Source organism: Sminthopsis crassicaudata, chromosome 5 (genome assembly GCF_048593235.1).
Source record: "Sminthopsis crassicaudata isolate SCR6 chromosome 5, ASM4859323v1, whole genome shotgun sequence".
Taxonomy (NCBI): domain Eukaryota; kingdom Metazoa; phylum Chordata; class Mammalia; order Dasyuromorphia; family Dasyuridae; genus Sminthopsis; species Sminthopsis crassicaudata.
This window is the reverse complement of record NC_133621.1, coordinates 187,365,447-187,392,904: the sequence shown is the minus strand read 5'-3', so window position 1 is coordinate 187,392,904 and position 27,458 is coordinate 187,365,447. Positions and strand designations below refer to the sequence as shown.

The window sequence follows — 27,458 nt, the reverse complement described above, 5'->3', positions numbered from 1 at the left end:
AGTTGTAGAAATGATATCTACTTTATTCTCTGGATTATTCTCCTATCCTTCCATTTGAATGACCTGATACATAGAAGATAGATACATAGTAGAAGAGCAAAAGAGGATTTAAAAAAAAAAAAAAAAAAAAAAAAAAAGGGAAAAAAGAGAAAGAGGTAGGTATCTTTCTGCACACCATTCTCCCAGATTTGATGAGGCTTAAAGTCAGGGATTAAAGGCGGTCAGGCCAGAGTACTCTCTTGAGTCTTACATTCTGCTACCTCATTGAGCTGTCAGCACTAAGTAGTAACATATTCGTATGTTGTCCAATGGTAATATAAAACTCTTGCTGTTGTTTGATAATCATTTCTGGGCATATAACTCCCAAATCAACATCATTAAGCCTGGTGTTTCTCAAGAATTTCCATTTGATTCTTTCGACTGTCTATTATCTCAAATATTTACCTTAAACTAAAAACTGGACTCAGCATCTAGATATCCCACAAAACCGGTTTTCCTTTCCTTTGCCCCATTTCTGTAATTAGTAGCACCGGCCCACTAATATTTTACACAAGGAACCTTGAGATCATCTTCTAAGAATCATTCCCTCTTCTTTATCCCTGTTCTATAGGTTTTTTCCCTCTAAAAATCAGCCTTTTGCTTTCTATTCTCAATACCATTCAAGCTCAGGCCCTTAGTGTTCAGATTTTATTTTGTAATAGTCTTCTAATTGGGCTCCTCACCTCCAGAGGAGATGAACAAAACTCAGAAGGGACACAAGAGGTCTGGTCCAGCCCAGACCTCAATAGGAAACTAGCAGGGAAGCAGTCATACTGAAAAGAAGGGAGTGAGGATCTGCAGTTTTAAACCTTAAAAGTATTTAAAATAGAGAGAAATAACATCTCAATAACCTTGAGATTATTCTCAAAAGAAATTCTCAGTTTTATTGATCTCATTGGGTCCCAGAGGACAAAGTAATGTCTTTTTAACAGTAGCAAAGCTGAGCAATGGGAGAAAGGGTAAAAAATCAAGCTGACACCTTACCTCTGAGCTGGGAAGGAAGCTGCTTGACAGGCAGAACTTCTTGCACCACATACTGGTTGATTCCTCCACTTTTCAGCAGCTCCTCCGGAGACAGCGGTAGATGAAACTCGCACACCTGAGGAGGCATCTTTCCACAGGATCACCAGGCTAGAAAACACAGAGAGTTACCAAGGACCGCTTGGCTCTGGCCAATGTACTATTGCACAAAAGGCAAGGAACGGGGAAAATCTTTATTTTATTTTGATAGTAGGGGTGGCAGCGCCATAACTGTGAACAAGTTACACTTCCCTCAGATACAACATACTCGTCCTGCCTACCTTGCAAAGCTGGGAGAAATGTATTAAAAGTCATCTGATGCACATGACAAATAAGGAAATGTTTAGAAAAACCGCACGTTTAACCTATACCAGATGAATCGCAGTCTTGAGAAAGAGAAAAATGACTTGCAGACTCTAAGGAGCCATAAGATTCTCTCTATTATAACAGTGACGGGTCTGACTTCTCGGATAGAATTTTGACATGACCGTCTCTTTTTACAAATGAGAAACAAGGCTCTCGCTTCTCCTCTGCTTCCTGGCTTCCTTCAGGTCCCAGGTAAAATCCTGCCTGCTGCAAGAAGTCCTTCATTAAGCATTAATTATCATCGTTTTATGTATGAAGAAGCCCCTGAGACCAACTCAAGCATGTGCCGCAGGGAGCAGAATCTGGGCCTGCACGTCCAAGTTGCACAGTTTTAGGCCGCAAAAGAATTAAATCCTTCAAACTGAGCGGTCTCTTGCAGCAAAATGGGCGCTTTACTTCACCCAAGCGGCCGGAAAGCCGCCCTCCGGGACCCCTTCCATACCTCTCGGGCTCCCTCGTTCCTCAGGTTCCACGTTCTTTAACCCAGCACGCAGGATTCCTAGAACGCCCCCCACCTCCCACCCTCTGCAGAGGCCGTCAGTTACAGAGCGTTCCTCCCTTAAGTTTACTCACCTTCCTAGCACAAATTATGAGCCTCAAAAAAAAAATTCGCGCGCCGGGGAACGCTCGAAGACAGCCAATCAGTGCTGCGCTTCTAGGACACCAACCAATCACCGCGCAGAGAGGGGGGAAAAGGACCGCCTTTTTACTTTGAGGCGCGCGGACCAAGCCTCAAAACAAATCTTTTTAAATATCAACGGTTGTGACACAAGCCAATCGTGGAGTTCCGACCAATGGGAAAAGAGTAACGGGCCTGTCACGTGAGTCCCCGGAAGTGGGAAAATCGGGAAGCTTGTTCAAGTTAGGTTGTTCTATTTACTGGTCGTGGAGAGGGTGCTCTGAGCCAGTCCCGTCTGGAGCTCCAAGGCTAGAGGGCGGTTGGAGATGTTCCCACGACTAATCACCCAGCAACTGGCAACAGCGGCAGATCGCAAATCTGAACTCAGACTTGGCTCAGTCCTAGGCAGTAAGCCGTGCATTCGGTTGCATGAAGCTTCAGAGAAGCAGCCAGCGTGACCTCCTCCTGACTGATTCTTAGACCCTCCGAGGCCAGCTTCCCCGCTAATGTGTTCCTTATAGCTGCGAGACACCTGGGGGGAGCCGAAGGCTGGCCCGAATGCCTTCGGGCTTTCCCTCTTTTCTGGTGTAAGGCCCAGGAAAATCTTCAGCAGCTCGAGCCGTGAAAGGCAAAAATCAGCGTCCCAACAAGCATGGCAATGCCTTCAAACCCTGAAGCAGACAGTCTATTTCCGGGGGCGGGTTGTCCCTCCAGGAGGCGGGGCCCGACGCTAGGGGAGGAGAAGGAAGGGGGCGGGGCAGGGGGCGCGAGCGAGCCTGGAACAGAGGGTTCTGGGAACGACCGGAATGGGCTTCCGCTTGCCTCTTTACGTGTAAAGTGAACTGAAGCGGCCGGCGCTGCCCTCTCGCGGAGGCCTCTGGGACGTGGTCCTCGCTTTCCCAGAATTCTGCGCAGCGCCTGATTGCCGAGTCTGGTTAATGGCGTGGTCTCTGACCCGGTGGGCGGGCGGGGCACTATGGCGCTGCGCTGCTGGGGCCGCCCGGAGCTTCTCCTTGGGTAAGTATCCCGGCAGAAGGGAAGCCCAGACATAAGAAGACTGCTTCGTGGGGCGCTTGCTGATGGCTCTTAACATTCCTTCCCCAGGCGTCCCTGAGACGGCCCCCGTGCGGATGACCCTCCCGCCGCCTAAGGTAGTGGATCGGTGGAATGAGAAGAGGAGCCTGTTTGGGGTGTATGACAACATCGGGATCCTGGGTGAGAGCAACACTGGGCCGGGGCTGGTTGTGGCGGAGCTCCGGGAGAAGTCTAATTCGTTACTTTAATTGATCTTAATTCCCGGAGGAGACAGGGACCAAGGTCATTTGCTTTTAATAATGCTCGAGAATGAATGGATATTCCCGGGGCCTTAGGAAGCAGTTCTGAGCTGTAAGAGACAAAATGGAGGAAATCTTTAAATACATGTTTAACAGTCGCCTCCACCTTATTCTAAGAACGGGTTCTCCATTTGCCTCACAGGAAACTTTGAACGGCACCCCAAGGACCTGATTAAAGGGCCCAGATGGCTCCGGGGCTGGAAAGGGAATGAGTTGCAGCGCTGTATCCAGAAGAAGAAAGTAGTGGGAGACCGCATGTTTGTTCAGGACTTACACAACCTAAATAAGCGCATCAAATACCTCTACAAACAGTTCAATAGAAAGGGGAAGCACCGATAGAGAACTCTAGCTGGTGATGATAGGAACCTCATCTGTCATCGTCAGGATGCTCTTTGGGTAGAGACTTCTCAGTGGGGAGAAAGGCCTGTGTAATGTGTTTATAATAAAATTGATCCACTAGGCATTTGGTTTTTCTTTGCTATTCCTCTCTGTGCCTATCTCACCTCTAAACTCTGCTGTAACCTTGTAAGCTCTGTCCTTGACTCATCATTTTGCCACCTGCTGATTTAAGGATTAGGAAATGTAGTCACCTAGGCCTCTAACCTTGTACAAATGCCCAACTCCGCATCTCTGGCATGTTTGCTCTATCACTAGTTCTTCAGAAGTAGTCTCTGTATCCATCGTGCCTTGGGCGGAGTAGGCATTTGGGAAATATTGAGTTGAGTAGACTTGAAAATCGTTTCAGAGGAGAACTCAATACTAAAGTAACTTTTTCTTGTTAGAAACTATACCTGAAGAGTCTGCAAGAAGACTTTGCTACTACCATTCATGTGGTCTTTATGTCTTAAAAGTGCTGTTTTGTAGCTCCTTTCCTATCCTATTAATTTGGAATTTATTCTTAGAGATTCTAACATGTTGCTGTCTTGTAATAGTGGAATGGGAGTTAAGCTCCTATTGCAGGAGGCAGTTTGGTCCCACTTGGCTCCTTCCCTGTGTGGAGGAAAGCTACAGAGGAATTCTGTCAATATTTGTGTGAATCTTTAGATAGCTTAAATTCTAATTGGTGTATTCAAGGTTGTGTTTGGAAAGGGCACTAGTTCCCTTTGTTTACATTTTAGTCAGCATAAAAGAATCCCAGCTGGCCATAAAATAATTTGGATTAGGTCCTTGCTGCATTGTTTTATTTTTATATCAAATTGTAATTAAGAAAATTCCTGATATTAGCTTTCTCTTCTACCACCGATAACAATTTAGAATAGAATCATCACTATCACTAACAAGAATTTATTGTTTAGTTGTATAAGGTGCTTTGTGCCAGAGAAGTTTAAGACTATGGTCTCATGCCTTATTTTGGGAGATTAACTATGTATTCAAGAAACAAATTTTCAATACAGGATGTTGCATAGTAATTACCAAATGACTTTTATGCACAGGAATCAGAAAGAGTTAATAGTAGGCAGGGTTTTTGTGGAGGAGATAGAATATGAACTGGGTCTTTGAGGAGATAGGAAAGTGAAGTGAGCAAAAGGATGGAGACAAAGAATGGCAAACTTGTTTTTCTTTCATTTGCATTCATAATTTTCTGTTGCATGTTATAACATGAAAGATACGTTGTCTGAGTAAAGAACCAGCCAACAGTCAATCTGGAAGACATACTTGTTCTAGTTCATTGACAAAACTGGCTATGTGAACCTGGACTACTGGCTCAGTGCTTCTGGCAACTCTATAGCTCATATTGCAAAACAATGAGATTTGCATTAATAGAGTAAGTTTCCTTCTAGGAGTTCTTTATCCCAATGAAATCTGGATTCCCAGCCAAAGAAACCAAACCACACAATCCTTGCAGTTGGAAAGACTTCAGAGGCCATTGAGTCTAATCTGCACCTGAATAAGAATGCTTTTACAGAATGAGAGATTTTAAAAAGATTATTTCATTTCGTCATCTTGATAACCCTGGGCAGACAAAATAGTTATTTTTGCCTTCTTAACACATGAGGAACTAAGTCTTTGGATCTTGTGAGGAGCTTCAAAGTGTCTGAGTGGTGAAGCTGAAACTGGAACCCAGGTTTTTGGTTTGCTAGGGAGTTCATTATGCCATTATTCCTATCCCCATTATCATATCACACTGGCAAGAATAATAATAGCTAACTTTCATATAGTGCTTTAAGTTTTGCAGAGTGCTTTACATGTTATCTCCTTTGATTCATATCCCAACACTAACATCAGTACTATTATATGCCCATTTTACAGTGAAGAAACTGACACTCTTAAGTATATTTGAGAGGAGGGTTTCAAGACATATGTCTACTCTGAGATACCACTACACACCTGTCAGATTGGCTAGAATGACTGGGAAAAATAATGTGCAATGTTGGAGGGGATGTGGGAAAACTGGGACACTAATACATTGTTGGTGGAATTGTGAATACATCCAGCCATTCTGGAGAGCAATTTGGAACTTTGCTCAAAAAGTTATCAAAACTGTGCATATCCTTTGATTCAGCAGTGCTACTACTGGACTTATATCCCCAAGAGATCTTAAAGAAGGGAAAGGGACCTGTATGTGCAAGAATGTTTGTGGCAGCCCTCTTTGTAGTGGCCAGAAACTGGAAATTAAATGGATGCCCATCAATTGGAGAATGGCTGAATAAATTGTGGTATATGAATATTGTGGAATATTATTGTTCTGTAAGAAAATAACCAACAGGATGATTTCAGAAAGGCCTGGAGAGACTTACATGAACTGATGCTGAGTGAAATGAGCAGGACCAGGAGATCATTATATACTTCAATAACAATACTGTATGATGATCAATTTTTTTTTTTAACATGATGACAATGGTTTATTCTAAATATTTCATATTTTATGACAATTCTTTCAAAAATATGTTAAGAAATTGACTTCTTTTCAATTTCATATTCAAGTATTCTACAAATTTCATTGATATGGAATCTAATTAGAAAGTTAAAATATTTTAGTATTCAGCTCCATTTTATGTGAATATAAAAATGATCAAAAACATGTTAAAATTGTGTTTCTATTTCATGACAATAGAGAATAATATATATATGTGCATAGAATAAATATAAATTTCACAAACATTGAATATGTCCTATTTATAATTATTTTTTTAATTTTATAATTATAAAATTTTTTTGACAGTTTATATGCATGAGTAATTTTTTTTTTTTATAACATTATCCCTTGTATTCATTTTTCCAAATTTTCCCCTCCCTCCTCCTACTCCCTCCCCAGATGACAGGCAATCCCTTATATTTTACATGTGTTACAGTATAACCTATATACAATATATGTGTGTAAATCCAATTTTCTTGTTGCATGAGAAGTATTCGATTCCGAAGGTATAAGTAACCTGGGTAGATAGACAGTAGTGCTAACAATTTACATTCACTTCCCAGTGTTCCTTCTCTGGGTGTAGTTGTTTCTGTCCATCATTGATCAACTGGAAGTGAGTTGGATCTTCTTTATGTTGAAGATATCCACTTCCATCAAAATACATCTTCATACAGCATTGTTGTTGAAGTGTACAGCGATCTTCTGGTTCTGTTCATTTCACTCAGCATATGATGATCAATTCTGATGGACATGGCCATCTTCAGCAATGAGATGAACCAAATCAGTTCCAATAGATCAGTAATGAAAACTGAACCAGCTACATCCAGTGAAAGAACTCTGGGAAATGAGTATGAACCACTACATAGAATTCCTGATCCCTCTATTTTTGTCTGCCTGCATTTTGGATTTCCTTCACAGGCTAATTGTACACTGTTTCAAAGTTCGATTCTTTTTGTACAGCAAAACAACTGTTTGGACATGTATACATATATTATTTTTAATTTATACTTTAACATATTTAACATGTATTGGTCAACCTGCCATCTGGGGGAGGGGAGTGGAGGGAAGGAGAGAAAAAATTGGAACAAAAGGTTTGGCAATTGTCAATGCTGTAAAATTACCCATGCATATATCTGTAAATAAAAGCTATAATTTAAAAAAAAAAAAAAAAAAAAAAAAAAAAAAAAAAATGTCTGAGGGAGATTTGAACTCAAGTCTTTTAACTTTGCTTTCCTTTCAAGTTGCAAATTACTTTTATTATTGCAAATTACTCCATTAATTTGACTCTTAAAACTTTAATATTTTTCAAGTATAGTTTCTAAAATTGACAGTTTGAGTTCTATTTGCTCAATAATTGATTTCTCTAAATATTCAAATAAAATACAAAGGACCTGTGAAGGAAGATACTATTTCCAGAGCTGATAATTAGAAATATGTGTAAAATGGTTTGACATATGTAACTATATTTACATCTTTGTCAAATCATGGCTTTCTCTAGTGTGATTTGGGCAGGGAAGAAGGGAGACAGTTTGGAATTTAAAATGTAACAAAAATTTTTTTAAAAGATAGTATTTATTTGTAAAAGGCTTTATAAACTTAAAAATTTTACATAAATGCTAGTTATTAAGAGGGGACAACTCATAGCTGTAAGTTAGACATTAGAATGTTTTATGAGGACAGCTAGATGTTGCAGTGAACAGAGCACTGCCCCGAAGTCAGAAGGACCTGAGTTCAAATTTGGCCTCAGACACATAACACTTTCCCCCCTTTCCCCAAGAAAAATGTTTACCATGATAGAATTTTTCTATGGTTATTAAATTCCTCATAGGGATGAATGAGAATGGAATGAGATATAGTAGTGGAAAGACTAAAGAATCAGTAATAGACAAACCTGGGTTCTAGTCCTAGTTATATTTCTAATTAGTAGAAAGGCTTTACACAAATCACTTTGTGCCTCAGTTTTCCTCATTTTAAAAATGAAGTGCTTTTTTTTTTTTTTTTTTTTTAACCTAGCATCCTTCCATGGACCCACATTTAACACCATATACCAAGATAAGATCAAAATGGATCCATGATTTAGGCATAAAGAATGAGATCATAAATAAATTAGGAGGACGTAGGATAGTTTACCTCTCAGACTTGTGGAGGAGGAAGGAATTTGTGACCAAAGGAGAACTAGAGATCATTATTGATCACAAAATAGAAAATTTTGATTACATCAAATTAAAAAGCTTTTGTACAAACAAAACTAATGCAAACAAGATTAGAAGGAAAGTAACAAACTGGGAAAACATCTTTACAGTTAAAGATTCTGATAAAGGCCTCATTTCCAAAATATATAGAGAACTGACTCTATAAGAAATCAAGCCAATTGATAAATGGTCAAAGGATGTGAACAGGCAATTTTCAGATGATGAAATTGAAACTATTTCCACTCACATGAAAGAATGTTCCAAATCACTATTGATCAGAGAAATGCAAATTAAGATAACTCTGAGATACCACTACACCCCTGTCAGATTGGCTAAGATGACAGGAAAAAATAATTATGAATGTTGGAGGAGATGTGGGAAAACTGGGACACTGATACATTGTTTTTGGAGTTGTGAAAGAATTCAACTGTTCTGGAGAACAATCTGGAATTATAACCCAAAAGTTAGCAAATTGTGCATACCCTTTGATGCAGCAGTGCTACTACTGGGCTTATATCCCAAAATACTAAAGAAGGGAAAGGGACTTGTATGTGCCGAAATGTTTGTGGCAGCCCTTTTTGTAGTGGCTAGAAACTGGAAAATGAATGGATGCCCATCAATTGGAGAATGGTTGGGTAAATTATGGCATATGAATGTTATGGAATATTATTGTTCTGTAAGAAATGACCAACAGGAGGAATACAGAGAGGCTTGGAGAGACGTACATCAACTGATGCTGAGTGAAATGAGCAGGACCAGGAGATCATTATACTCTTCAACAATGATACTGTATGAGGATGTATTCTGATGGAAGTGGCTATCTTCTACATAGAGAAGATCCAATTCAGTTCCAGTAGATCAATGATGGACAGAATCAGCTATACCCAGAGAAGGAACACTGGGAAATGAGTGTAAACTGTTTGCATTTTTGTTTTTCTTCACAGGTTATTTTTACCTTACGAATCCAATTCTTCCTGTGCAACAAGAAATTTGGTTCTGCACACATATATTGTAATTAGGATATACTGTAACATATTTAACATGTATGGGACTGCCTGCCATCTAGGGGAGGGGGTGGAGGGAAGGAGGGAAACATTCGGAACAGAAGTGAGTGCAAGGGATAATGTTGTAAAAAATTACCTATGCATATGTACTGTCACAAAATATATAATTATAAAATTAATAAAAAAAATTTAAAAAATCAGAGATTACAAAGTTAAAAGGAAAAAAAAATAACCTAGGGGCCTCCATTACCAATCTGACTTCAAATTATTTGTGATTCCCAAGTAAGAATAGATTAAAAAAAACAAAAACAAAAAACTAAACCAACTCCTTTCCCTTCTAATTATCCCTCATTGCTCTTCATTATCAACTCAACCCTTGTAGCATCTGTAAATTGCTGTGCACATCCCTTCTCTGTTAGCCTCTGGACTCATCATTCGTTTTCTCACTCTCCTGTCTTTAAACTATGAAACTTTACATTTCTAAAAAACCAAAAAGCAGCATTCTTTGCAGGCCTGATTTAATTTTTTAAAAGCTGCAACTTTAATACCAAAAAGAACATTTTTGTGGAGCAGAGTACGAGGAATGTATGTGAAATAATCTCCTTTTTAATATTGTTTTTTAAAAGATAAAATAAATTGTACCTATATGCTCAAAAATATTCTGCTTTTATGTGCTTCCTCCTGAACTTGTGTACATTATAAAATTTACTTCAGTGGACTTTTTTTTTTTTTCACAACAGTATTACTAAATTTCCCTTTTCTAGACTATCCCTGTCCCATGAAAAGCCAAGAGAAAGGCAAAAAAAAAAAAAAAAAAAACAAAAAAACTTCTTGTAAAAAGTAGGAACAAACAAAATAATCCCTAGTTTCAGGGTCCAAAAAGGTATGTTTTTCTGTACTTTAAGACTATTATTCCTGTTTTAGGAATAGATAATATGCTTCGTCATAGGTTTTCTGGAGACATTGCATTAATATTGAACTGATCAAAAATCCTAAGTCTTTCAAAATTGTTTTTACAATATTATCTGTGTATAAGTTGTTCTCCCGATTGTGCTCACTTTACTCTGGAACATTTTATATTATCCATGATTCTCTTCAATCATCTCTTGTTATTTGTTATGGTGCAATAATATTTTCTTATGTTCATAAACAACGGTTTGTTCAGCTCTTCCTCAATTAATGAATACTCTTTAGATTCTAGATTTTTTTTTTCTCTCCTTTTAGTCCTTGTCAGGATCACAAGTTTGTTTTGCTTTTAGTGATTATCCCCCTTCTCAGTTTTATTTCCTATTTGGTTCATGGATTAGTTGGAGGTATTCCTCTCCCAAACTCTGTACAATCCTCCTTTCTCTATTTCAAGTAAAAGTAAGATTCATCTCACGCATGAGGACTGCCCCCAGTTGTTATTGCCCTTCCCTCATATTTATATTTGTATTGGTATTTATCTGTGACAGTGCTGTTTCCTGAGGGTGCATTAGCTAGGTATCCTGAGTGACCCTGTTCTGCAGTGGTATTGACCCCACAAGAGCTTGTGTCCTTGTTTCTGCAAGCCTTCGGAGAAGCAGACTGCCAATTAACCAACAAATAGGTGTAATAGAGAGAACACCTGTTCTAGAATCATGGTACCTGAGTTCAAATCCTCTCTGACACTGTCAGTGCTGGCAAGCCACTCTCTGGGCTTATTTCTCAGTAAAATAAAGGAGTGGAACAGAAAGTTCTTCCAGCTCTAAATCTGTAATTGGGCACTTTTCCCACTAGGTGGTGCTACTCTCAAGACACCAGCCAAGTAATTTGTGCTCCTTCCCAATTGCCTATCAGTTATTGCCCTTCTTATAAATTCAAACTATCTCCCTGTCTCAGCAGCTTGAACTTTCATGGCTTCCTACCCACAGTGGTCACTGACTCTGTATTTAACAGTGACCTAGGACAGGAATCTAGTGATTTTTAATGTGGGGTATGTGCAAAATAATCCATGGCATTGTGGGAAGAAAATATACACACACACATAATCTAAAAAGGAAATTAAGCTTTTACTGAATTTAATTTATGGATTAACCCTGCTCCCACTTGCTCCACATGTCAGATGGTTGTATTACATATGGAAGGTGAGTTATACAGAAAACAAAGTTCATAAGTAAGGTACTCTCTGTATACCTCTAGTAAAGAGGTTGGTGGTGGGTTCCCTTAGATTCTCTTACTCATTTGATCCCTCAGCATACTATATATTGTAGTTTTGCTTGGCCAGTGAGATTTATGAACCCCAACAATTACAAAGTGGAGAATTAACTTTGAAAAGATTCCTGTAAAAAGCCTCAGGTTGATAATGTAAGTCCAAGTGAACAAGAAAATGGCATAGCTAACCCTTGTTTCTTCATCTATTACGTTATGATGTAAAAAGTTAAATGTTAAGAGATAGAAGAAACCCAATATTATAAAGATATTTGAAACCTGGATTTTACAGTATTATAGTTAATAACACAGTGCAGCTAGATGGTGTAGTGGGTTAGAGGGCTGTCCCTGGAATCAGGAAGATATCAGTTCAGATTTGGCCTCAGACTAGCTGTGTGATCCTAGGCAAGTCACCTAATTCTGTCTTATTAGTAAAATGAGTTGGAAAAGGAAATGACAAACATTCTAGTATCTCTGCCAAAGAAAAGCCCAAATGGCGTCACAAAGAATCGGATATGACTGAAAAATGACTCAACAACAATAGCTAATAATGACACTTGGCCTATATTTGTATTTGTCCCTTGAGATTTTAATCGATGATAGTATGACACAATATTAGAATAGTATTTTTAAAGTTTTTCTTGCTGAAAAATGTATTGCATTAAAAAAACTCATCTGCTCACTGAAACTTGGTATTTTTTCAAAATGTTTTGGTATCTTCCATATGAATTTTCAAATTATAAAAAATAGAATATCTTTTAATTAGTTTGCAAGAACCACCGATTTGGCATCAAGAAAGATGGAAATTTACTAGCCACAAACAAAAACCTTTGCGTAATTAGTAGATGGGATTGAAAATTTGAGTCATGATTTAGTGAGTCCAGCCAAATGATGCATTTCTTCCATTTGGATCTAAGAATCTTTGCACGGTTTCTTTCTTCACCTATGACATCCGTTAAAAACCAACTATTGAAACAAATCGAACTAGATTTATGAATAGCTGCATCACAGAATATTAAATCAATATTTTAAAAAATGAGCATATTCAATCATATTGCTCTCAACAAAATACTATGAATTTTAGTGAACAAAAGGTTCTTATGTTTTGTAAGTGAATCTACTTCAAAATATGATTTATTTCATTATTCATCCCTATTTTTTGTTGTCTGGTCTATAATATACTTTCTGTACCAAGTCAGCGCTTAAAACTACACGATTTCTGGGACATGCTGTGTATTAATACAACACAACCGCTGCTACCGGACTGGCAATGCCTGTCTTCTTCCCCTCCACTCAGGGGCTCTCTGCACGCGGACTGGGTTCTATCCAGCAGAACTGGCATCCCCATCGAGGGCGGACTTCCGGCCGGCTACCCTCCAAAAACTCGTTACCAGCACTTCGCACTCCATCTACAGGGGAGACTCGTGGGCGGGGCGCTAGAGGAGCCTACCCCAGGGCCTTTTGGGTCTTTTTATTGGCTAGCAGGAGCGGGGCGGGGTCTAAGGGAAGCAAGAAAACTGAACATCCCTTCAATGATTGGCTGATAGACTCCCCGGAAGCCGTTTCATTGGTAGTCGAAACATTTCGACGTTAGGTCATGCTCCGGTCTTTGGGATTCGTTAGTGATTGGCTCTTCACGAACCGCGAAACACGAGGGCATGTTACTCTGTTCGTGCGCTAATTGGCCGGAGACTTTGCAAGCACCAAGCGGCAGAAGAAAAGCAGTTCTCCTTGCTCGGATTTGGGGTGGGGAGCAGAGAAAGCGAACGTTTGGGGAAGTGTCCGATCGGCGAAGGCAGCGGGCAGGGCCGAGGAGCTTTTGGCGGGTCTCCGGCACCGCGCTAAGGGTCTGTCTCCGCAGGGCGCTGATTGGGCCTCTGGGTTGCTTACATCACCGTAGAAGGCGGGGCCCTCCCCAATAAATTCTAAAAGCCGGCGCTGAGGCTGCAGTAACTTTAGCTGCAGTTTACGCTTGCTTCTCTGTGGAGAGGTGGAGACCGTGAGCCGAGTCCTGCAGAGGACGTCGTCGCAGTCCCAGCGTCCCGCGCAGGCTGCCTTCGCTGCCGCCTCCAGGAGACGGACCCTTCCACGCCCTCTCCACTAGAGAGATGTAAGTGGAGCCTGTTGATGGGTGGGGAGCCTTCGGGGCCCGTCCCACCCCCGCCCCGGACTCTGCAGGGGGTAAAATGGCGCATTGCAGCAGCAGTCGCCAGTGCAGCGGAGCGCCCACCCCCGGGCTACGCCGGCCAGGCGGTATGGGTGCTTTCTTCCGTCTGACCCCAGTGGCGCTCCAAGCCCCCCTCCCCCCGCCGGGGTAACGCTCGGCCCCCTCCCCCGGGGATTCTGACTCCCGGGGTTCGGGCTGTGTGTGAGAGGGGCGATGCGCGCCGTCCCTGGGGGGGGGGAGAGGGGGCGGGTGTCTCAAATGGGACAGGAGGTTGTGGACCAGCCCGAGGCTTCTAGCCAGTTCTCAGTCTGTGTCTCTGCTGTCTCTTGAGCCACATACGGGGGCGTGTGCCCACGATTGGCTCCGGGAGCGGTGCCCCCGCTGGGGGTGGGGCAGGGTTCCCCATAGGCTCTCCCTGGGGGGTGTGGGGAGCAGGCCGGCAGTCTGGCTGGGTCCACTAATTAGTACGCTTTGTAAGCATCTTTTCCTCCCCCATCTTTTCTCTGCCCTCACTGCAGCCAAGTAGATCCAAAGAATGTTTTCATCCAGTTTATGTAGAGGGTCCCCGTTTTTCTAACCGAGCCTGGGGCAACCTGTCTTCCCTCTCTCCACGGTATCAGCGCCGAGAGCGTGCCTTCCGAGCCCCGGCCCGGTGGAGATGGTGCTTCATTGTGGGTCATCCAAATACCGTCAGAGCCCGGGCTAAGTCACGCCAGCACTGGCTTCCTCGTTACCTCTGCTTTAACCCGAGTGCCTGCAGAGCCTTTGAGTCACGTTTGGTCATTTGAGTCCCGACACTCTAGTTGTCGAGGGTGTCCCTGAGGGGGCAGTGGAGGCGGGGGCTTCCCCCTCAAAGTTCTGGCTGGCAAAGCCATGTGCAATGTGCTTAATGAAACGGTCCTCCTGGTGCAAAGCGCCGAGCGATCCCTGACCTTAACGCTGTCATTGGTGCTGCCGCTCTGGCCCTCCTCCAGGGCTCCACCGGCCAGTCGGGACCCACTGAGCCCTTAGTCCATGGATCAGGTTACTCTGGTGTAACTTCTGGGAGAGTCCAGGAAGAGGAGGGGACGGGCTTGTTAGTTTTCAGAGGAATTACCCATACTGGTTTCTCAAAAATTAGCGAACTAACCGGGTGTGGAGGGGTGAACTATGCACCTGGTTAGTAGTAACTTTCGCAGTCTCTTCTGGCCCTTGAGATCTTTTTCTCTCAGTAAAATGTAGGGTTTCTTTTCCGTCTGAGGTGTGGCAGGAATCATGTCCATAAACTTTGAAATAACAGAAACCATAATAGGAAGTATTTTTTCTTATGTGAAAGGAGTTTCCCATTAAAGCTTTGGAAATTTTTAAGGGAAAGGCCTCATTTTGCTTTGATAGGAGCACAAGCCTGTTTAGAAGATTCCTGGGTCAGGGATCTGAGTGAATGGTGGGAATTCATATCATGAACTGCTTTGGGATGGGGAAAGCTGCTGAAGGGAACTTCGAAAGACCCCCTGCTGTACCTAGAAAAGGAACCACTAAGCCATGATGTATGTGCTGGCCCGGGAATACAAGGCTGCAGTCTCATGACCCAAGGAGAAGCACCTTTTTACAAGGGAAGGTTCTTTCTGAGCAAGCATCCTCCATTTTACCAATAAGCCTCTATTTTTGGGAATTCTCCAAGTTTTCATATATTGAGCAGCTTCAGTATTAGTAGCTGCTGCATAGAGCATAACCCAAATGGGATCCTTTTAAACAGACTCAGTTCTTGCTTTCCTTTCCCTTCCCTTTGTACTTGGAGAACACTGCTATGCACAAGAAACTTCTCCAATTCCCTCATCAAGACTCACATACCAAAAGACTAGTGTTTTCATTCCCCTAGCATCCCAAAAGTGTCAGAAAACATTCACATTCTGGAAACATTTGAATTCGGTTCATATCAGAGAAAGAAATCCAGACCATCTTCCTTGCTGCTGCTCTAATTATAGTACTAAAAGTTCCTGTGTTAGGGTTTCTTGCCTCCCTACTCAAAGATCAATCGCTTCTGCTTTGAATTTGTTAGGAGAATAATAAAATTCCCTTTTTTGTTTTTCATGTGCATTTGGTTTATTTCCCTCCTATTTCAATAGGTCTGCTCCAGCACAGCCACCAACACCAGGGGCCCCAGAAGGGGGTGCTCCAGTGGGGGGCCCGCCTCCCAACACAACTAGTAACAGGCGACTGCAGCAAACACAGGCACAAGTGGAGGAGGTAGGTAAAGACTTTTTGGTTTTCCTATGAGTGATGCAAGTCAGTAATTAATAAATTAAGATATATAGATTGTGAAAATATCTGAAAATCAGCTTTGATGCTGTAGTCCAATCTTTCATTTTACAGATGAGCAAACTGAGGCCTAAAATGGTTGTTTATCCATGCTACCTAGAATTGGAGGCGTTTGATTTTTTTTGCACCAATGCTTCCTGCATTACATACACTTTTCTTCCTCAGGTGGTAGATATCATGCGAGTGAATGTGGACAAGGTCCTGGAAAGGGATCAGAAGCTGTCCGAATTGGATGACCGTGCAGATGCCTTACAGGCAGGAGCATCACAGTTTGAGAGCAGTGCTGCCAAGCTAAAGAGGAAGTACTGGTGGAAAAATTGTAAGGTAATTATTTTTCTTTCTTCCTTCCTTGGGCCTAGAGTTAGGGTAATAGTATCATTTAGTTTTTACTTTTTGCTTGTCCAAGTGCAGGTTATTTTCCCTTGAATTGTTCTGAGAAAAGTTAAAACAAATCTTCAGAGCTTCCCATTTTCTCTCATTGGTCCCATAGCGTATTTTGCTGACTGGCTCTATAACACTTTCATATTGTATCCTGGAGTAGCTGTTGGGTGGTTGGGGAGGACATTTTGTTGTTCACTTGTTTCAGTCCTGATTCTTTTGACTTTACTTGGGATTTTCTTTGCAAACATACTGGAATACTTTGTCATATCCTTCTTCAGCTCAGTTTACAGAAGAGGAAACAGAAGCAAGCTGAGTTAAGTGATTTGCCCAGGGTCACACAGCTAGGAAGTGGCTGAGGCCAGATTTGAACTCAGGAAGATGGATCTTCTTCCTGATTCCAGGCCTGGCACTCTATCCACCAAGCCACCTAGCTGTCCCTGGGAAGGGGATAAAGAAGAAATATATCTAATGAGGATATTGGCTTTGGGGCTGAAGGCTTCCTCAGTTGTGCTGATAGATGCCATAAATGAAGAGTATGAGACCAACTTAATTCTCACTTCTTTTACTTATTGGCTATGTGACGACCAAGTTTCATTAACCTCTATCTGATCCCTGGATTCCTTCTTTGTAAATGGGAGATTACTAATATTGCTGTAAGAGCTCATTCTGTAATATTTAAGAATGCTTTGTTCACCTTAGAGTACTACAAAACTGTAAGCTCTTCCTAAAGAATTCTGTTTTAGAGCATTTTCAGAAGAAATGTATGACTTCCAAAAATTGTCCCACAAATAATTTCACCAAATTATTTTAAATCATTCAGCTTCCCCCTAAAAAACACATCATCTTATATCTCTTTGAAATTCCAGGAAGACTTACCATGGGTCTGTTTGTCTAAAATACTTTTTAAACAAAGGCCTATTTTATTTTATTTTTTTGTACCAGAAAAACCCTACTTTACACTGTTGTTTTTAACATGTGTGTAGCAATCTAGTCCGATTTATACCCCCTCTCCCAATAATGTCCTAAAAAATAGGAGCAAGTTATTCTGAATATCGTCACATACTTATTTCATGAGACAAGGTACTTGGGGATGAGAGGAAGGAGAAGGTAAGGTTGTATTTCCTTCCATAGTGGACCAAGAAAGGAGAGACACCAATCATTGTGGGTGCTCACAAATGACTTGAAGTTAGGAAAAATTACCTTTCTAAAGGAGTTTAGTTGGTCATTGGTAATTGATTCTAGTACCTTGCTGCGAACAGGGGAAGAGGTGTTCCTAGACATATATTTCTGTGAAAATGTTCAGGTGCCTATGATGTCTGAGTTGAGATCTGTTTTTTTTTTTTTTTTTTTTTTAATGGAAACATTTTTATACATCATGGATAGGGGAACATTTTCCCCACAGAAACAAGTTCCAAGTGAGTGGAGACTTGCCAGTTTTTAAATTACAGCATGTTAAGGACCTTCTATATGACCTTAAAATAATAATAAAAACATCCAAAGAGAAGTGAAGCTTTATGACTTTTTGCAAATATAGTCTCCATTTATAATTCTGTACAACCAAGAGACTATTTTCTTAGGCCACAGTAAACAAAAGAAGGGCATTCAAGGATCTTGCGTGGTCCATTAGTTTACCTGCAGATATCAGAAGAAACCTTTATGATATTTCTATAATTGCTTCAAGGCATGGGGAATTTCTTCAGTGTAGGGTTTAAAAAAAGGCAATGCTGGATCCTCTTAATTCTTCTGAACCAAGGGGCTTACTCCCTGTTACCTTTGTTTTCCCAGATGATGATCATGCTGGGAGCCATTTGTGCCATCATCGTGGTAATTATTGTAAGTAAGTATCGTTGAAATTACTGAGGGTGAACAGGTGGGAAAGCCCCAGAATCTTCTCCCCTGCCTGCCCAGGGAACTGGAGGTACTCTGGGTGAGCTACGGACTGACTGTCTCTCTCTGTGGGACAAAGAGCCTGGCCTGGTGGGAGTGAAGTAGAGAGACCACCACACAAGACCCAAGCACCTCTTGGTGCTGGCCAAATCCTTCCTCGGTGAGATTTTGGAGGGAGGCCAATTCTCTGGTCTTTGGTGCTCCTGGGAAAACACTGGGGATAGGTCATCTGTGCCTGACCGACTAGAATGTCTAATAACTTGGGTTAATTTGCCCTCTTGTTTTCTCCTGTCTCTTTCTATCCGTGCCTTCCTGACTCCTGTCTACAGTCTATTTTTTTACTTAATGTACCACCCCTCCTTCATCCCCCACATCATCAGAACTCATGCCATGCCCTTTCCCACTGTCATTTCCCCAGCAGACCCAGGCCATCCACCTTGTCCTTACCCAAGCTCTTTCATCTCCTCTTTAGTTGCTTTGTTTGTATCCAGACCACCTGCACTGGACACACTGCTCGTGGGGCCGCTGCATTCTCGTTCCAGGAAGCACGAGTAACCAGGGTTTGGCCCCTCCCCTTCAGAGAACACCCTGCCCCTAGCCCAGGAAGTGGAGTGGAGGTCAGGGCAGAAATAGGTCAGTCAGAACAACTCCAGAGGAAGCTGCCCAAGTGGGAGCCAGGACCACAGAAGCCAAGGCAGCCCGGAGTGAGGCTTGGGGAGAGTGTAGGGAAATGGCAGTTTCCTCCTCTTATCTCCTACTGCAGCTTCTCAATGGGCTCTGCAGTGTTAACAGGGTGGGAGAAGCTTGACCTCAATAATGACCATCCTGGGCTGGCAGAAATTGCAGTGGTGATTTTGATCATATAGCATTTTATTGTAAAAGATATTTCAGAGTCTGGGGCAATGATATGCAGGGTCTGATCATTATTTTTATAATTAAGTACAGTACTCAAAAACCTAGACGACCATGAGTTGTGTCCACTCCCAGAGTGTTCCTGGTACGCAGTGTTTTTTCAGAAGATTTCCCTTCCTCCCCTGCTGCTGCCGCCGCCACTGCTACTACTACTACTTTCAGTCTGGCCTAGGATCTGCCAGTGCTTCTGGTGCTGCCATTCTATTTACCACAGAATTGGTGGGTTTGAACACTTTTTCTTTTGACTTAGAAAACATTTGGGGCCCAATTTTGCTTACTGTCTGCTCTTCATTTAGAATTGGTACCTAGAGGCTAAGGTGTCAGGTCAGCTCTTAGTAGACAAGTCTAATAGTGTGTGAGAGGGCTCAAAAATATCCTTTGCAGTCAAAATTTGGGCCTGTTGGTTATTCTTAGTCATTATAAAGATATTGGGGGAAAAACTGCCCTGGGAACTGAACTAAGTGTAAGGCAAGGTAAGGTAAGGGACCTCATTCAAAAATAACAAGTCTAAAATAAGCATATATTAAACACCTTTTCTGTGCCAGGCACTGTGCTAAGCACTGGGGGTACAAAGGAAGGGTAAAAACAGTTTCTATCTCCTCGAGGAGTTTTTTTTTTTCTTATGGGGAAGAAAGTAAATGAATCCATATGGAATAGATCAATGATAGTCTCAAAAAGAAGGCAATGGAGTAGGTATAGAGGGAGAGGGAGGAATTGAGAATAAGGAGGACCAGGAAAAGCCTCCTGATAGTCACCAAGGTTTGGCTGGGATGAGATGGCCTTTTTACAGTAGATGGTTTTTTTCTCCTTTCCCTTTGATAGCAAGAAGGTGGAGGTTTGGGAACGGGAAGTCCCTGATACCTCAGGAAAGTCCTTTCTCAGCTCTGCCCCGTTGTCATACCAAAGACAGAGACGTGGTGATAGGCCCAGTCTGGAACCAGACTATAAGACTTTTCAGGGAAGTCCAGTGTTGACACTAGACCCACATCTTCCTGTTGTGGATGACAGTTGTATGGCTGTGCTGACAGAGTCATCACTTTGCCACCTCCTTACCATTTAGTACCTTTTCTCTCCATCTTCTACTTGCCCCTTCATGCTAATTTTAACTCTTTCCTTCTGTAGTGCTTGGGTTTATTGGCCTAGGCAGAAGGATCATAACTGTGTCCAGTTTTCTGACTGTATTCTAGGGATTTCCTTCTAGCTTTAAGACAGGATGCCAAATGAGACTCTTGGGCAGGTATAACAGTGACCTCTTCTCTCACCTTTATATATAGTCAAGCAAAGGGAGTGTAGGGCTTGGGGCTGCATGTTCACCTTCCATGCACCACCATTTTATTTGCCAAAAACACACCCTTCCCCAACCTCTGCCTACTTCCATATTCCCTTTGTCCTGCCCTGTGGCAGGACTGAAGAGCTGGAAGGAAGCAATGAGTGCACCTCTCCCAACATCTCCCCCAAGAAGGTCTCCACTATCCTCTGGGCGCCTTCCTCTCTTGGGGGGACACCGCTGGAGAAGAACCACCACTGTCCTCGCTGCCTCTAGAGCCAGGAACAAACCAGCCCCTGGGCTCACTAAGCCCCAGCCTCTTCATCACTTTAAGCGCTTTGTCAAAGGATTTTGCACTCTGGGTTTTGTTGTGCCTAAGAGCTCCCTTCCAGCAAACAGAATAGATTCTCCAAACCTTGGAGTGGGGGTAAAGGGAAAAAGATGTCTTCCCTCAGTTTTCCCACCCCATGACCTGATTCTGTCTCTTTGCTATCATCCCCATGCATGGGCAAAAATGCTGTTGTACACCCAGGACTTTCCAGCCAAATGAAGCAGATTTCCCCATGTTTCCCCATCCCTTCCGGTTTGTCATGAGCCGCTGTGGGGTTTTTCACTGTGTCTGTTGTCCCCTTTCTGTCTTTCTTTCCCTTCTTCCAATCTCATACTTGTGTAAAATAATAACAATTGTATTCCAAGTAAGGCATGTAGCACATTTACTAATTTCGTGTATTCTGGGAAAAACAAAAAAACAAATTCCTACCACCAACCTGACGGCTTCTGGGTGACTTGGCCTAAATTGGGGGCGGGCTACCACTGGGGCAGATTTCTCCATAGGTTAAAGCACTGGTGCTTCTGTGCCGTTTGCTCTTCTGATTGAGATTAAAGGTACCCTCGTATGTTGGCAATGGAACTGGTCTCCACTCTTGTGTTCTGTGTGCTTTGATTTCTCATTGCAAGCTGTGTAACTGTCCATCCTGAAGCAGGTAGGGTGCCGGCTGGTGGAAGTGGTGACAGAAAACTGACCTGGGCATTGTGGCTGCAGATATTCTCTGTCATACACTTAATTTCCTTGGCACTGCCATAAACAGCTTGCCATCCTCAAACCCTGTGTTGTCTCCATTCCTGAATAGAAGCTTTTGCAGAACAAATTACCAGGTGTAATTACCCTTCTGCTCCACCAAGCAATTAACTGGTGCAGAAAATTGTGGCCATATAGATTACAAGTCTTGGGGAACAAATGAAGAAACAGCTGTAAATAGAGAATGGGTGAACAGAGGAGAGGCACAACAGAGTTTCTGATCTACGGGCAGCTGAAAAATACATTGCTGAGCTTTTCTTCTTGAGGAGAGTTTAACTTATTAATACTTAATGATCTAAGCAGCCTGAGATGAACTTTGTGAGCATTACATACCATTGTATGTACTGTTATGGTTTACAACTGACAGGCAGCTTTCTAAAAGACTAAGTTGCATATTAGGTGACCTCTGAAGTCTCTTTTAGCTCTAAAACTGACTGTAAGGACTCTTCCATGCATTCTAGTTTTTAGAAGGAAGTTGGACAAAGTAGAGACCTATTTCCTGAGACTGAAGATGATAAATATGACAGCTCCAGTATACTTTCAACTTTATTGCTTGCAGTTGGGTTTTGTGCTCTCAGAACCTGAGGACAGATTAAACCTGTGCTATTAGAGAGCCCTTTTGGGGGCACCCCCAAGGATTCCCATCATCAGAAACTTGAGTTCTCTCATAAATGATCGAATTTTCCTGATGATCCAAACTGTGACTCAATAAGTAGTCTTCCCTCTAATGTGTAAGGAGAGCAAGAGGTCTCTCAAGTCACCTACTTATTGTAGTTGGCAAGATGAGTGGCACTCCCCTGCATGGACTAATAGGCATTGGACTCAGGAGGGATCTGGGTCCGGCTTCAAGATACTTAATAGTTATAAAATCCTGAGCACATTACTGCCTCTTTGGACCTCATATGTAAAGGTGATTAGACTTATACACCTCTAAGATACCTTTTTACATTCATGATTCACAATCACTATAAGAAGGAACATTAGAAATGTGAGAGATGAATTTAGCCCAGTATGGCATAAGACTGGCTATGGAGAAGAATGTGAGGAATTGAGGGGCAGCTTTTAGGACTCTGAAATTCAGAGTGATATGCAACAGGGAAATTCTAGAGGTAGGGAGCTGTCAGGAAGGAACTCAGAACCCAAAGGAGGCCACTGCCAAGTCTCAACTTGAGACAGGGAGAAAGGCCAAATCAATGGAGCCATCCAGTATTCCCTGAACAAGAGAAAGCCAACCTTGCTGGTATCCCAAGCCCCAGTTGTGGATAGTACTGTTCCAGTCCCCTTTGACACTGCTTCCAGTGCCAGTTTCCTTTGTTTTCCATCTCTAGTTTGTGTATGCCTATGGTGATAGCCCCAGAATCTCCACCCAGGAAAAATAAGGGTTGGTTTTACTAATGCCAGAGATCATGGTTTGGACTGAGCAATTAAGGGATTGTGACTTCAAGTTTTTCTATTGTACATTCCACAACCAGAACCTGAATAAATACCCTGTGAGTAGAGAAAGCTCTCAGAGAGAGAGAAGGTGGCTTTGAGGAATGGTGGGCAACAGCCTGGGAATTGATTTTTCTTATCCTTAAGGATCTCAGCATTTCAAATTAAGAGATGGAGGAGATCCATTTTAATGTTTCCTCTCAACTCAGAGAAGTGCATCAGTTTTATTTGTACATATGGTCTCTCTCCACCATGGTAGAAAGGCACTCAACCCAAGCCCTGCAGGGTGCACCAACTGTGCCCTGCTGCTCACCACAACCCTTTAGCTTTACCACACTCAAATGAGTTCCTTGACAACCGTCTCCGTTGTTCGCAGAGGCAGATGAAGACTTCTAAGGAGGGGAAGACGTGGGCAGCGGGTGGCGGCCAGGGCTCCTAGGAGGTGTCCAAATTGAGGAGGGTTCTCATCTCCTACTCTTGTAAGTAGTCAGGCAGGAGCCAGGCCAAGATGGAGAAGGTCGCTGTCCCATCAGCAACACCTTGGCCTCGTCTGGCTTAGGGGAAAGAGGAAGGCTCAGGCTTTCGGTAATCTTCTTGGATGGGCACAGTGCTCCCTTCCTCCTGCCTCGGACAGCAGGGGCCTGGCTCTACCCGGGATCTTGTTGGGAAGAGCTTGACTGGCTGCTGCTTGTCTGCAAATGGAGAGTAAAACAGGAAATACAAGTGAGAGGAAAGGGGAAATAGGCAGATGAGAAAAAGGAGAAGAGGATCCTCAAAAGGTGTGAGGAGATAGGGACTGGAAAAACCAAGAAACTGAATAGGGAGAGTAAAGCCCAAGTAGGAGAAGAGGAACAATAGTAGGGTGAAGGCCCAAAAAATGGCAGCGGGGTTTGAATGGAAGGAAAGGACACGGAGGGTAAAGTGTCATTGAGGTAGAAATGAGACAGGAAAAGGAGCAGGGTTGGAGAGAGGGAATGGTATCCATGTGGTACCTTGTTCTTTTTTGAGGTAGCAGTTTCTTTGTTTTAGGATGAGCCAAGTCCCATGAATGAGCATGGTCAGAATCAATCCACAGAGGATGAGGAGGATGTAGATGCTGACATGGTTGGATGGGGCTGTTGGGGCTGTAATGGGCAAAGGACTGAGGGGGTCTGGCAGAGGGTCTCCCCCTCCACTGCTACTTCCCACTCTGGCTCCCCTATTTTTCAGATCATTCACCCTTCTGCTAGATCCCACCCAGGAATGGGAGATTTTCATGACTGGTGATGGAACTTACATGGGTTTTGGGCACGTCTTGTGGCACTAGTGCCAGCCGTCTCTGGAGAGAAGAGACAAGAATGAAGACTACTTGATTTTCAGTCCTGTTGGCTCAATATCTTTTATCAGTTTTTTTTTTTTTTTTTTTGAGGGAAAGGATGGGACAGTGAAAGGGATTCTCTTCCCATCACTTCCTCTCTAGGTTTGTCTTTGAGTACAAGGCTTAAGATCCTATTTTTCTTTTTAAACATTTCATAATTTTACTCCCTTCCTCCCCAAAAGTCCTATGGGGAAATTTTCCTTCTTAGACCCTCTTTGAATTATGTATATATATTTGATCAGCCAAAATATGCCACCCTCTCAGTTTGCCTCTCCAACCCCAAATTCCTTCAGCCCAAACTTATGTAAAATTAAAGGTTTCTTAATAAAATGTGAGAATAAAAAATAATAGTGTATTAATAAAAAGATGCAAAAGTCAAAATCAAAATGTAAATGTCACATCCTGATTGAAAACCCAATAATATGCACTCCTCCACTCTTCCTATTTTCCTGGACTCTCCCTTCTAGCAATCTTTAAGCAAAACTGATCAACAAAGCACTTTCATATAACAATGTATGCATTGCACACTCATAATCCCTCACCCCATCCCCACCAGTTCTCAACACCTCTCCCAGACTATTCTCTTCTGGGGTCCTTAAAAGTTAAAGGTACAAATTTGGGTGGGTGGAAAAGGCAAATATAACTCATGGAGGATCCCGGGAATAAGCTGCTCTCCCAGCTGAACTTTTTGGGGTGTCCGACCCCTCCCTATGCCTGCCCTGTCTGGAGAGGATTGAGGAGCCGTGTCCTACCAGAGGAGTACGCTGAGTGGGTGTCGGTGGGGTGCTGGGGCATGGTTGCAGGATGTGGATGTGGACTTCTGATGGGATACTGGGGCGAGCTCAGCAGGGATGTAGGTTGGGGGTCACAGTTGGTGCATTCCTTATCTCGACACTGTTGCCCCTCGGGGCAGCCACACTCTGTATTGGTAGTGATGTTGCATTTCTGAATCGAGAATCCTGAGGAAGATTGAGGTCAGGGAGATGCTCGCCAGGAGGCCCCCCCTTATCATCACCTCTCATAACATTCACTGGAGTGGCCCAGGATTGGGGACAGCTGAGATGAGATTCCAGTCTCAGCATCCCTGCTGTTATTAATCATCCTGACTCGGCCGCTAGCTCCATCCCCACCTGTGTTCTCTTCCCCTTAACTGTCTAAATTCATCTCCTCCCAGCTGTATCCTCAAAGTACTCCTGGATTTTCACTGCCTCCCTACTGTCTCCAGCATCCACAGCCCCCTACTTTGTTTCCAGCAGCCCCTTCCCTAGCTCCTCCTTCACCCATCCTTCATTTACCCAGCCCCACTCCTCTTTCAGCCTCACCATTATTACAGATTCGACAGCTCTCACATTGGCGCTGGGCATGGTGGTCTGGGGTGAAGGACAATCCAGGAATACAGGATTTACAGTGAGGATCCTTCCCATCACCCTCACAGTCTCCGACTAGGAATGTGCCTGTGAAGAGACCCAGTGAGGGATTAAGGGCCTGTGGAACTTAACCCTCTTCTCTACCCTGTTTGGGCTAGAACATCCCACTGACTTCAGGATTCCTCAGTTATTCTCTGAAATTTGTATTTCCTCCCCCTGCATCTCTCCACTCCCTCCCCCATTTCTGTCCCTCACTCCCATCCATCCCCTTTCTGGTTCATCCTTACCTGGATCACATAGTCGGCAGCACCATGATCCTTGCTCTACCTGGTACTGTCCTTGTGGACAATGACGCTTGGGTATTACCCCTGGTGAAAGTCCCACCAGGGTTCCCAGTACCCACAGCCACCAAGAAGTTCCCGGAGCTTTGCTTCCCATTCTCAGGCTCTCTGTCATCTCTGTCTCTGTTCTGTTCAGGATTATTCTGGTAGCTTATTTCCTTTTCCACCTCTTGCCTGTTTCTTCAGATATGGAAGGAGGAATCTGTTGCTCCAGCTTAGAACTGTGCTGGACAAGGACTCCTGCTGTGACTCATTTCTTTCTCGTGGTTCCATGAGCCCATCACTGGGCCAAACATGGTCTCCTCACCCCACTTCTTCCCCTTTCCCATGTGCTAACCAAAGCACCAAAAGGCAGACTCTGACATAAACAGCTTGTGAGTTGCCTCTCTTCTGAGACACTCCCTTCCTCTGCCACTAACACACCCCTCACAAATATATCCTTTTACCCCCTTCTGTCTCCGAGTCTTATACACTTGCCTTTCTGACTAGTTATACGGGGAAGAGACCTTCCACTGAAGGCCATCCAGTGTACACCATACCTCCATTAGGGACCTAGGCTAATAGTATAGGTTAATTTTTCTCCCTTCTGTTGTATCTGACAAGTGATTGAGTCTTGAATCAGCCTGAGGAACTTTGAATAGTTATAGATATTGGGAAATTTTCTCTCATAACAACGATGATACGATCCCAGATTTAGGACAAGGAGAGACCTCAGAGGTCCTCGAATACAATCCCCTCATTTTACAAACGAGAAACAGACCCAAAGCAATTGTGACTTACTATTATTCACAAGGCACTCTAAGGGTTATAAAACACTTTATTATCCATTATCTGTATCAGCACAAATCATTTGGGGCTTTTGACCCCCTTTACAAGTGGGGCTCAATCTAATGAGAGTTTGTACAGCTCATTCAAATCTCCCACTCAAGACTCAAGTCATGAAACTATATGAGTTTGCTCATTTCTACTTCCCCAGCCCCATTCAAAGCAAGCACTGAACTTCCAGTTAACGTATGAACATAGGTTCCCAATTCATGTGCTGTTGAATGAAGCTGGAGAAAATCAAAGATCTCTGCTGAATGGGTCTATTACAAATGTTCATCACATAATCTCATCGGGGCTCTCACTGTGGCAAGGCAATCCTTTCACACCTTCCTAAATCAATTCACTCTGCACCTCGCCACAGAAACCCAAGGCTTTTGACCCCTCCTCAAGCTTCCCCTGACTCTTTCTCAGCTGAGAAACTTGTCTCATGGTTTATTGAAAGAAAATTGGGGCTATTCATGATGAGCTTCCTTTTCCTTCTTCATCTCACATTACTCAGATGCCCTCCAAAGCTATTTCCTCCCTCACTGGTGACTTCACTTGAAGA

At 42.9% G+C, this 27,458-nt stretch overlaps 4 protein-coding genes across 5 annotated transcripts in view; 2 read left to right on the top strand and 2 right to left on the bottom strand.

Moving 5' to 3' along the window:
* NCAPD2 (non-SMC condensin I complex subunit D2) overlaps positions 1-1,976 on the bottom strand; it is a 37,260-nt gene extending 35,284 nt beyond the window's left edge. Inside the window, 2 exon segments of the mRNA XM_074266740.1 lie at positions 1,024-1,170; positions 1,868-1,976. Coding sequence (XP_074122841.1) covers positions 1,024-1,150 — 127 coding nt within the window. The 5' untranslated portion in view covers positions 1,151-1,170; positions 1,868-1,976.
* Positions 1,977-2,279: 303 nt separating this feature from the next.
* Positions 2,280-6,478, top strand: MRPL51 (mitochondrial ribosomal protein L51). Its single transcript, XM_074266751.1, has 3 exons — positions 2,280-3,061; positions 3,149-3,259; positions 3,521-6,478. Exons 1-3 carry the CDS (start codon positions 2,983-2,985, stop codon positions 3,715-3,717), a joined length of 387 nt encoding a protein of 128 aa, XP_074122852.1. The 5' UTR covers positions 2,280-2,982; the 3' UTR covers positions 3,718-6,478.
* Positions 6,479-13,199: 6,721 nt separating this feature from the next.
* Positions 13,200-25,164, top strand: VAMP1 (vesicle associated membrane protein 1). Of its 2 annotated transcripts, none has more exons than XM_074269050.1 (5): positions 13,200-13,710; positions 15,873-15,993; positions 16,231-16,389; positions 18,232-18,283; positions 24,231-25,164. In XM_074269050.1, coding segments are annotated over exons 1-5 (354 nt in total). In that variant the 5' UTR covers positions 13,200-13,708; the 3' UTR covers positions 24,251-25,164. The 2 variants fall into 2 exon arrangements, with proteins under 2 accessions (XP_074125151.1, XP_074125152.1); XM_074269051.1 differs by lacking the exon at positions 24,231-25,164 and adding an exon at positions 18,663-21,422.
* On the bottom strand, positions 23,207-26,201 carry CD27 (CD27 molecule). Its single transcript, XM_074269048.1, has 6 exons — positions 26,033-26,201; positions 25,701-25,832; positions 25,131-25,337; positions 24,298-24,339; positions 24,014-24,145; positions 23,207-23,713 (listed from the first exon to the last, which is right to left on the bottom strand). Exons 1-6 carry the CDS (start codon positions 26,199-26,201, stop codon positions 23,577-23,579), a joined length of 819 nt encoding a protein of 272 aa, XP_074125149.1. The 3' UTR covers positions 23,207-23,576.
* Positions 26,202-27,458: the final 1,257 nt, after the last annotated feature.

Bases quoted from the DNA above. Each gene is read 5' to 3' on its own strand.
- CD27 (XM_074269048.1), bottom strand. From the start codon at position 26,201: ATGACAGAGAGCCTGAGAATGGGAAGCAAAGCTCCGGGAACTTCTTGG. The intron at 25,338-25,700 runs GTGAGGCTGAAA...AATCTTCCTCAG, and splicing joins CTGTCGAATCTGTAATAATG to GATTCTCGATTCAGAAATGC. The intron at 23,714-24,013 runs GTACCACATGGA...CTCCATTTGCAG, and splicing joins CTACCTCAAAAAAGAACAAG to ACAAGCAGCAGCCAGTCAAG.
- VAMP1 (XM_074269050.1), top strand. The intron at 15,994-16,230 runs GTAGGTAAAGAC...TTTCTTCCTCAG, and splicing joins CACAGGCACAAGTGGAGGAG to GTGGTAGATATCATGCGAGT. The intron at 16,390-18,231 runs GTAATTATTTTT...TTGTTTTCCCAG, and splicing joins ACTGGTGGAAAAATTGTAAG to ATGATGATCATGCTGGGAGC.
- MRPL51 (XM_074266751.1), top strand. From the start codon at position 2,983: ATGGCGTGGTCTCTGACCCGGTGGGCGGGCGGGGCACTATGGCGCTGC. The intron at 3,062-3,148 runs GTAAGTATCCCG...TTCCTTCCCCAG, and splicing joins CGCCCGGAGCTTCTCCTTGG to GCGTCCCTGAGACGGCCCCC. The intron at 3,260-3,520 runs GTGAGAGCAACA...TTTGCCTCACAG, and splicing joins TGACAACATCGGGATCCTGG to GAAACTTTGAACGGCACCCC.